This window comes from Chenopodium album, chromosome 5 (genome assembly GCF_948465745.1).
Source record: "Chenopodium album chromosome 5, dcCheAlbu1.1, whole genome shotgun sequence".
NCBI classification, from domain to species: Eukaryota; Viridiplantae; Streptophyta; class Magnoliopsida; order Caryophyllales; family Amaranthaceae; genus Chenopodium; species Chenopodium album.
The window spans coordinates 72,170,617-72,181,738 of record NC_137838.1 but is presented as its reverse complement, the minus strand read 5'-3'; the positions used below and the strand labels follow the sequence as shown (position 1 = coordinate 72,181,738).

At 35.4% G+C, this 11,122-nt stretch overlaps 1 protein-coding gene across 1 annotated transcript; it reads left to right on the top strand.

The window, feature by feature from the left end:
- The first annotated feature begins 817 nt into the window (after positions 1 to 817).
- LOC145633107 (uncharacterized) lies at positions 818 to 4,612 on the top strand. The gene is made up of 5 exons (XM_081685400.1): positions 818 to 3,162; positions 3,242 to 3,505; positions 3,627 to 3,687; positions 3,794 to 4,160; positions 4,302 to 4,612. Exons 1-5 carry the CDS (start codon positions 818 to 820, stop codon positions 4,610 to 4,612), a joined length of 3,348 nt encoding a protein of 1,115 aa, XP_081541526.1.
- The last annotated feature ends 6,510 nt before the right edge of the window (positions 4,613 to 11,122 follow it).

Below are 11,122 nucleotides of genomic sequence, written 5' to 3'. Positions count from 1 at the left end.
TACTTAAAAATGGAATGAGATTGATGTAATTGAGCTGTCTTTGCCTAAAAATTGAGCTGCTGCCTGTTAAGAATCTTTAAACTATATGTTAGAATATATTGGGATATATTCTGACTTTTTATATTTGTTATATATGTTATGAGTATAATTAGCTTTAGATGTATCCCTTAATTAGAGCTAATCAGTTTGTATACTCTAGCTAATTCCTAGCTAATCAGTTTGTATACTCTGCCTAACTTCACGCTTGTAATCTTGTATATAAGCCAAGGATGCTTAATGAATTGAGGAAGGAAAGATTCCCCATAATTCTTTCACTATACAATCTCATTCTAGTTAAAACTATAACTTTGTGTCAAAAAAAAGTTAAAACTATAACTTAATAACCATATTAATATTTGCATTGATAATTAGGTATCTTACATCTAGAGGGTTCAAAAGATATATTTCCCTTTAATTCAGATATCGTTATACTAGACACTAAACCAAATTTATAATATTCAATTAGCTAGAAATGTCTTAAGAAACAATTAAATTGGCACGGCATCATTCCATAAGATTTAGTATTAGTTAGTCTAAAGTCTAAACTTTAACAGACCAATATAAATAATGCAAGTAATAAAGTTTCAAGTTTAACTTGAAGTTCCTATTATATAAAAAATTAAAACCTCCAAATTTTTCATCACTTGTGTTGGTATGTTTGTTTTTGTGATGAATCTGATGATGTAAGATTTTCTTGTTCACACGGTTAATAGCTAAACTATCTAATGTGATCATTTTTTTGTCGCTAATGTTTTTTTTTTAATTATTGTTTGTAAGAATGAATATGGATCGAAGTTGGATGAATCATAATGGTGTAAAGGATAGACAAAAAAAGGAGTACATAGTGGGTGTTAATGAATTTCTACGGTTTGCTTTTAGGGGAATAAGTGGCGAAACAATGTTGAAATGTCCTTGTCTTAACTGTAGATTGGTTATGTCACAAACTCGTAAAAATATGCTATGTCACTTGCTAGTATATGGCATTGATCGTAGTTACAACCCATGGTTGAGTCACGGAGAAAGTGTAGAGAAAATTGATAAAAATAAAGATCAAGGGTATGTAGCAGAGGTTTCAGATAATGAGAGTGAGGATCGTCCTTTTGATGACATGGCTCCATTTGTTTTCGATGCAACAAGCGCGTGGAATTCTATAAAATCTACATCAATCAATGAAAATGAAAGAACCACAGATATAGGATCAAGTAGTGGCACTAGTGAAACTCCTATGTTGCTCCAAAAATTAGTGGAGGATATGGAGGCTGACTTGTATCCGGGATGTAAAACATTTAAGAGATTGGAGTTTATTATGTCATTGTTGCACATTAAAGTTAGCAACAAGTGGAGTGATAAGTCTTTTTCAATGTTATTGAATGCATTGCATAGGGCGTTTAATTATGATAACAATTTGCCTTCAAGCTCTTATGACGCAAAAAAATATACTAAAGCGCTAGGGTTAGATTATGTTAAGATTGATGCATGCGTCAACCATTGTGTTTTATTTAGAAAGGAGTTTGCAAATGAAGTTAAATGTCCTAAGTGTTCAGCACCTAGATGGAAGCAGGATATTTCTCAAGATGATGAGAATTCAGATGATGAAGATGAGGGTGTCCATAGAAAAACACGAGTACCTCAATTAGTCTTGCGCCATTTTCCACTTATTCCAAGGCTCCAAAGGATGTTCATGTGCTCCAAGCTAGCAATGCACATGCGGTGGCATAATACAGGACATGCTGGTGATAATGACGACGGTATTATGAGACACCCAAGAGATTCAAAATCGTGGAAGTCTTTAGATGAGCTATATCCCGAATTTGCTGCAGATGCACGTAATGTACGCTTGGCTTTAGCTAGTGATGGGTTCAATCCCGGGGCGAACATGAGTAGTAGATATAGCATATGGCCTGTTATGTTAGTACCTTATAATTTACCTCCTTGGATGTGCATGAAAAGTGACAACATGATGTTGTCATTATTAATTCCCGGTCCTAAATCTCCCGGTAATGACATAGATGTTTTTTTGCAACCTTTGATAAATGAGTTGAAGGAATTATGGGAGAGTGGGGTACAAACCTTTGATGCCCATAGTAAGGAGACATTTAATATGCGAGCAGTGTTAATGTGGACAATTAGTGATTTCCCGGCATATGCCAATTTGTCTGGCTGGAGCACTAAAGGGGCGAAGGCTTGCCCTAATCGCCACAAAGACACAAATTCCGAATGGTTGAAACATGGCCACAAATGGTGTTATATGTGTCATCGTGTTTTTTTAGAACCAGATCATAAGTGGAGACTTAATAAGAGGTTCTTTAGTAAGAAAGTTGAAAGGTGCGCACCACCTAATCCATTATCAGGGAATGATGCTTTGGAGCAGCTACATGGATACCCTAATGTGGAATTTGGTAAAGATAATAAAGGGAAACGAAAAAGAGGCGAAAGATATATTGTTCACCAGTTGAAAAAGATTAGCGTTTTTTTTCAATTGCCTTATTGGAGACATCTGTTAGTTCGACATAACTTGGATGTGATGCATGTGGAAAAAAACGTTTGTGAAAATATATTAGGCACATTGCTTGACTTACCTGGAAAGAACAAAGACTCTGTAAATGCTCGGTTGGATTTAGAAGCCATGAAAATGCACGATGATCTTCGACCGAAGAAAGTAAGGGACAAGTATCAAATACCGCGAGCCCCTTTCAACTTGACCTTACATGAAAGGAGGAAAATTGTCACATTTTTATCGAAATTAGCGTTCCCCGATGGTTATTCATCTAACATTTCTCGATGTGCTTCTTTGCAAGATGGAAAAATCATAGGAATGAAAACTCATGATTTTCATGTTTTCATGCAAGATTTGCTTACCCCGACTTTTCAAGGTGTCTTAGATGAAAAAGTTTTAGAACCTTTAAGAGAGCTTAGTTTGTTTTTTAAGCAGCTTTGCGCTAAGACCTTAAAAGTAGCCGACTTGGAACGAATGGAAGCAAATATAGCAATCACATTATGCAAGCTAGAACGTATCTTTGTTCTGGCTTTCTTTGATGTGATGATTCATCTTCCCATACACTTAGCTACAGAAGCAAAATTGGCTGGACCTGTGCATTATCGCTGGATGTATCGATTTGAAAGGTAAGTTTAATTTATTTTATGTCTAAATATCTAAAAATAAAGTGAATTTTATTACACTTATTCTAGTCTTTATTATTAGAGCAATGCGGACATTTAAATCATTTGTACGGAACAAAGCGCATCCTGAAGGATCAATTGCCGAAGGGTATATTCAGAAAGAATTACTAGTATTTTGTGCTAGATATCTCTCTAAGATTGAGACACAATTCAATCGTTTAGATCGAAATGAGGATATGAACTATCCACAACTTCATAGTCTTTCGGTGTTTTATAACACCGGCAAGACATTGGGAAAGCCAAATTTAAAGCAATTGAGTATTGAAGATTGGAGAAAAGCTCAATTGTATGTTTTGCAGAATTGTGAAGAAGCACAACCTTTTTTTGAGTAAGTATATAAAATTATAATTATATTATTATACGATTATACGGACTAAATGTTGCTAAACATTTTTTTTTGTTCGTAGTGAGTGTGAGAATGACATAGGCCATCGAGATGTTGAATTCTGCAAGTGGTTTGAGAATACAGTAAGATAGTGCTTTATTCCTATATATATATACACACACACACACACATAAATACATTAAATTCTGCACATATATTCATATTTGTATTTATATTGAAAATAATTAGATTATACAACTTTGGGAAGATAAGGATGAACGAGTTACAGAAGAATTATTGTGCTTGGCACGAGGGCCAATGAAGCGTGTTGTAACTTTTGATGGATATGTTATTAATGGGTTTAGATTTCACACTAAAAAGCGTCAAAGACATCGAAAAACCCAAAATAGTGGCGTTGTTGTATTAGGGGATGCAGAGAGTGGAGGGAAGGACTTTTACGGGACTTTAGATGAAGTTATTGTTCTGGAGTATGATGCCTTAGAAAACCGAACAAGTCCTAAGGTGGTATTGTTTAGGTGTAAGTGGTTTGATGTATTCAGCGACGGAAGAGGGATTAAAAAGGACAAATTTGGGTCTACGCTTGTCAATGTTTCTCGTACATTGCAAACAAATGAACCTTTTGCATTAGCCTTTCAGATTGAACAAGTTTTCTTTATCTCTTCTCATGATGAGCGACATTAGAAATATGTAATTAAAGTTAAGCCACGTAAATTTTTTGATTTCCCTAATGATGAAGACGCTGAACAAAATGAAGATCTATGGAATATTGTGGAAGAAGGAGCAACTAACCTTGAAGAGTTCACTGCACTTAGTGATGAGGAAATCAATATGGTAAGAGATGATGTTGAACCAGAGTTGGTTGATGCAGAGGTCATCTTAGAATGTACTAATAACATTGTTGACACGGATAATGACGATGAGCAAGAAGAGGAAAGTGAAGAGGATGATGAAGACGATCTTGATACAAGCTCTAGCGTGCATGAGATAGATGAGAATCTTGAGGATATAGAATCTGACAGCGATAGTTCTACAGATTCCCCTTCTTAGTTTCTGGTAATTGATGTTTTCTAAACTAAAATGAAGTAAATGAGCCACTTAAATCATTTTTTCTTCATTAATAAATATATTGTATTGGTATAATTGCAGTTACCCAGCACATGCGGAGAATGTTGCAATTTAGGCGCTACTACAATCTATAATCAAATCTTTGTTGCTCTTAGTTAGTAATTTGCAAATCTATTTTTATACATTAGTGGTTTTCAGCTCATATGGTGACAAGTTAATCACTTGACATAAACTAGCTCTAGTCTTTGTTTTAGTCTGTTCTTTGTGTTAGTTTCTTTGTTTTGTAGCAGCTTTCTTTTCTCAATTTGTTTGCTTTTCTTGTTTTGTTTTCTCTTGTTTGGGGTCTTCCCTCCATTGCAATGCAACTGCTAATTTGTTGAGTAAGTCTTTTCATTTATATGTTGCTTTACATAGATTGGATTTGATGGAGTTTAGTTTTTCATAATTTTATGCTGCTTTTATACTTATTTGAATATCACTAATATTATGCACAAGAAATTGTTATAGGAAAATGGCAATTGAGCAAGTGCAGCGGGATGCATCACAGTTGCCTAAGACAAGGCAAGCGTCAAGTACAAGGCAACATGTGCAAAATGTGCATCAACAGAATACAAAGCAGCAACAACAACAAAATGCAGAACAGCAACAAGAAACTGTCCAACAGCAACAACAGCAGATTGTGGGGCAGCAACAACAAACTGTCCAGCAGCAACAACAGCAGAATGTGCATCAGCAGCAACAACAGCAGATGGTGGGGCAGCAACAACAACCGAATCAGGTGCAGCAGCATGATGCAGAAGCATCAACTAGTGATCAGTCCAGAGAGCAAAGATTGACATATCGGGAGAAACGAAGGCTTGAACAAGCTGAACATCGACTAAAGTTTCCTGATCGTAAGAGGCGTGGGCCAACTAGGGGTAAGAAATATGTTACTAAGATGTGGAATCCTAATTCTGAAGAAAAGATTAAAATAAATTTCATGGATGAGCTTCGACGGGTGGTTGGTGAAAAGGCAGATGAATTCATATGTGATTGTAGCAATTGGGTGAAAGAATTTTGTCCCCTCAAGTCATTGTATGTGATATAACTTACAAGTTTTTTGAATATATGCTGCTAAATTTAATTTTCATGACTCTAAATTTACTTTATTCATGACAGGAATTGGGCTAAAATGGATTCAGGTGCAAAAGAGAGGCTGTATAAAAAGATTCGAGTAAGTTTTGGAAATTTGAGACCATGAAAAATGTTTGAATGTGTTTAGCATGGATGCATATTTATTATGATTTACGTTGGCAGGCTAAATATGATTTACCTGATAAAGTTGTTGGTGCTGATGTTACTGATGCGTTGAGCTTTCAGTGCTCCATGTTTTATAAACATTGGAGATTCAGGCTTAAAGAGCAATACTTTAGAAACAAGTCTATTGCAGATGCTATAAATGGCAGACCAGATAATATTGATGCTAACCAATGGACATGGCTAGTATGTGAGTATTGGAATGATGAAAAGCAAAAGGTAAAATTCCATTTGACTCTTTTTTTACCTGACCATTAGTTGAATTTATATTATGATAATCTGATAGTGCCTTGTTTTTTTATGGCTTGTAGCGTATTAGTAAAGTTAACACGGATAATAAGCTTAAGCAAACTGAAACTCCTGCAAATGGTGCAAGGTCTACCGCAAGAATTTTCCATGAATTGGTACGGCTTTTATATTTTTACAATGATTTATATAATAATTTGTTTAAAGTGGTGCAAATGAATAATTTCATGGTAGATTAGTTCTGCTAGCTTTTGGACTGTAACTATTATTTGAGCACTGATCACATTTCATTGTATAATTTGGCATTGCTTATCATAAATGTAGATGAATGTGCAACAAACTCAAGGTAGTGAAGAACATGAAGGATCATCAGATAATCCACTTAAAACTCAACAGGATCCTCTGTACATCACCTTATTTGAGAAAACTAAAAAGTAATCAATAGTCCCTTGGTGGTTTTTTTTAGTATTTTTTTATATAAGTTTTTTAAATTTTATAAATCATTGAATTGAGTTGTTTATTCTTGTGCTTGAATTAATATGCTAGGCATAAAGACAAGGGATTTGAACCTAATGCTGAGAAAGACTATGAAGCGCTTAGAAACCTTCATGAAAAAGAAGTGAAAGAGCATGGTGAAGATACACTAAGTGTCAAAGCAGCATACATAGAGGTTTTCAAACCAAAGTCTGGATATGTCAAGGGACTTGGTCCTGGAGCTCGTCCACCTAAGAAAAGAAGAGTTGAAGGAGAAACTAATGAAGTTAGAGTGGAATTATCGGCTGAGATTCAACAATTAAAAGAGGATTCCACAACACGTGAGGGTGTACTTGTATCTCAGATTGAATCCCTGAAGGAATCTAATGAAGAGCTTAGAACCTCAAATGAAGAGCTTATAGCATCAAATGATGAGCTTAAAGCGACCGTATCTAGAATCAACATAGAAGCTCAGAAACGTGAAAAGAAGCTCAGAGATGATATGATGAAAATGTTTGAGCAACTTAGGTATGACACTTACTCATCTTCTATTTGAGATATATATTTTTAGTTATTATCAAAAAAATATGTTGTTGCGTGTTGTTGCTGTTATGGTTCTTGGTAGTGTCTATTAGCTTTTTATGAAGTTTATGAAGCAAGCATACTGAATATTTGGATGGAGTATGTAGTCAAATATAATTCACTTCTATAAACATGTAAAATATAATATCTCCAAGATCTGACTCTTTCTTGGAATTGGACCTAGTCCTTGTATACTATGTCTATGGTGTCTATCATCATCCCCATCACTCTCCTCTGTAGAGCCTGACTGTTTCTGTAGCCTTGAGTTCTTTCTTACATCCTTTTTAGCATAGCACGTGTCTTATCCTTAAACCTCAAACTTTTCCTTCTTTTCTTTTGTTGCCTCTTTTCGACCTTTACAAGCCTACTATCATTAGGACATTGAGAAGCACTGCTGGTTGATTCTGCTTCATATTTTATCGTCCTTTATTTTTCCTTACCACGACTGTGTTCATCTCATTGTCCTGACTATTACCACAACTTTAACTGGAGATAAGTGCATGGAGCTATTATATGAACCTGTGAAAGAGTAGAGTTAATAGCTGACTCCTCTGATCAGCCGACTATATGTATTTTAAGTTGTTGGCTGAGTATGCAGAATCCCCTCTCGCCTTTGTGTTCCTCTATCTGCAACTTTGGTTTTGCATTACTTGTATTTTCAGAGGAAGTTTTAGAAACATCAGATTTGGTAACTTACAAGCTCTACTGGCGGAAGATGAAGTTATTCCCATGTAATTTGCTAAATAACTCGCTGTACCAAAACTTTCTGATGTGATACAGTTGTTTGAGGATGGGATTCCTGAGAATTCCTAGGCAGGTTGAAAGTCTGTGGACTTTCATTTGCCCTTGTATGACTATTGACTAGGTTCTGTTTCTGAAAAATGAGTAGATATCATATGAGCAAGTTATTATTTGTACAAATACATGCTTTGCTTGGAATGAATAGGTTTCTAGTCGTTGTTTGTGCAAGCTTTCTGGTGTTAGAGTACTGATAAAATACCCTTTCAGTTCAAAGATATTGTTGTGTGATGTAGGGATAAATGGTTATAAATCTGATTTCTATTATTGGGATCTTTGGGCATATGCATATTAGCTTCTTTACTAATACAGATTTACATCTGTAATCAAGTTATCGACCTCCAGCTATGAAACCACGCACCTAAGACTGAACCTGTTCCATATCTGAGCTGATTTAGTACCAAGCTTAATTCCGAGCCAGTCACAAAATTTATAGCTTCTTCTGAATATAGACCGGTTTTAAAAACCTGATATAACTAGTCAATATCTATTGTGCGTTGGTCTGGCTCAGGTCAAAAAGATTGACCTATAGCCTGATAACATAACCAAACCTATAACTGATCCTGTGGCAACTTAGTAGTATACATTTTGAGTGTCGAATTCTAGATTCAGGAAAAATGCTTGTGGATTTTTTAGGCAAGCATTGGGTGGAGGCCCGTGTTCATCATCAATTAATTTTCGTGAGGTATGCTTTATCATTTGGAATGAATTTTTCTGAGGTATGTTGAGTCTCAAATTTTGTAGGACAAAGGTATATTATTTTTTTGAAAGGAAATGTAAATTCTTCTTGCATCGCCTTTGATATATCCTCATTCGCAAGGTGAAAATAACTAGTATATATTTTTGGATGCAGCAATTTTAATACTATTGTGTAATAAAGTTTAGATTTGTGAAAATGATTGCATGATTTATATACTAAAATATCGGATGCTTTCAATAATTATTTTGATGTTACTAACTTATGTTTCACTTACATAGGAATAACATGGGCTAGCAATGAATTCGAAAGATGGATGATCGCAACTATTGAAGGTGGTATATATGAGCAGCGTTGAGAAGGGGTCGATGTAATTAAGTTTGTAATTAGTGTTATTTTATTTATTTATTAAAGGATCATGTACCTTGTTGACAAAGTGGGATTATCTTATAATTTACACATTTTCTTAATATGTTTTTATAAATTAAACTATTTCATATAATAATTATTCAAAATGTTTGGTATTTGAATTCATTTTTCAGATTTATTTGTTTTTTAATAGGTTGTACTACCCATAGTAAGAAAATAATAAAAACACCCGACCCTATTAAAAAGCATATGATCGATACCGACAAATATGGACAACGAGTAACTTTGTTGCACAAAGTACTATGGGCAACGCATATTGGGCCATTGGGGCAAAGATGGGCGTCGATTAATTTCGTTGCCCAAAATATTATGGGCAACGAAAATAATTTGTCGCCCAAAGTATCAAATATAGGGCAACGAACTTTGTCGTCGCCCATAATAGTATGGGCGACGAAATGAACAGATCATAGGCAACTAACTTGTTCGTTGCACAAAGTAACCTTTGTGCAACGAAATAAAAATTCGTCGCCCAATATGTAATGGGCTTCGACCTTAGGGCTTCGGACCCATGTCTAGACCCAATTCGTTGCCCAAGGTTTTGGGCGACGAAATACTGGTTTTGGGCTTCGAGTTTAGTGGTTGCCCAAAGTCGAATTTCTTGTAGTGATAGGAATGAGTGGAGTATTTCCCATCATATTTCAAAATTGTTTCATACACTCTTCCTTTCCAATCCAAGTATTGAGTTAATGCATTAAGTGAGTTCATCCTTACACAGTACTTGAGACTAAAATTACTAGGCAATAGTTGGAAGAATAAGGGGAACGTCACTCCTTCCTTCTTTCCTCCCAATCAAAGCATCAACAACAACAAATTTTTTTCCTCACTAGGCGGCAAGAAGTAACTCATAAACAGATGAAGACAAAGCACGGTGCAAGCTTCTCACCAAGATTTCATGTTTTTTTTTTTTTTTTTTTTTTTTTTTTTTTTTTTTGTTTCAAACCCTCCCCTTGAAAAGTCTAGCATAGGTTCTCCTTATCCATGTGTCTATATGTCACATTTTTTACCTTCTTCATAAATGAGCATCTCTTTCTTACATTCGATCATGTGATTAGCAAAAAAAAATATAAAAAAAAAAAAAAAAAAAAAATCAATTACCGAACTAAACACAAGGTACACCAATGACTTGACGCACCTTTGGAACCTTGTCATTCCCCATTAACCATTTAATCACATATCCATTTCTTCGTCAACCACTTTGAGCCTCGTCTAACGATTGACCTTATTTATTCAACCCACATTCGCTTAACCCTGGGATGGGAAGGTGTGCAATTTGTGTAACAGTCAGAAAGCAAGTTCAAATTAAAAAAAAAAGGGGGGGGGAAAGAATAAGTAAATAAATAATAATAAAAAAAAAACAAAAAAAAACAATGTCTACAGGCAAGTGTTCCAATGTCTCCAATATGAACATGCCTCAAATTGCGTCTCTCATCGAGTGCTTTGTACCGTGCCTGAGAAACATGAATGCTAAGTGAGTGATGGACCGCATGATCTGAGATTGCCTACATTGATTCACAAGAATGGAAAAATGAAAAAAATATATATATATATATAACTTGCAAAGTCTAATACATAATTGCATATCTTGGGGGCTTCTCTCGGGTCTTGAGCCTTTTACCCCTTTCTTCCTTAAACCTTCAGCTTAACCACCTTACAACCCTTGAAAGACCTCTTTAAGGTGTACACACACTTGTGCAAAGTTCAGTTAGAGCTACGTTCGGCCTGATTCCTAACGGATACGTAGGCAACCTCACATCGAGGTGCGGCCACATATCTATGCATGATCGAGTCAAAGAATATCCAATGCTTATCTCTATATCCCTACCCATTTAGAGCTAGACTTGGGGGCTTGAACCCACATCACATTAGCTTACCCAGCCTAAAGAGTCATCATCTTTGACTCTTCACACATATATTCCATCACCATAACCTTTGCAGCCTCACCTTAGTATCACTTTCACACACTTCTTTCA

Excerpts from the sequence above, each read along its gene's own strand:
- LOC145633107 (XM_081685400.1), top strand. The coding sequence starts at position 818 with ATGAATATGGATCGAAGTTGGATGAATCATAATGGTGTAAAGGATAGA. Across the intron at positions 3,506-3,626 it reads GATTGGAGAAAAGCTCAATT|TGAGTGTGAGAATGACATAG; the intron begins GTATGTTTTGCA and ends TTTTGTTCGTAG. Across the intron at positions 3,688-3,793 it reads GCAAGTGGTTTGAGAATACA|ATTATACAACTTTGGGAAGA; the intron begins GTAAGATAGTGC and ends GAAAATAATTAG.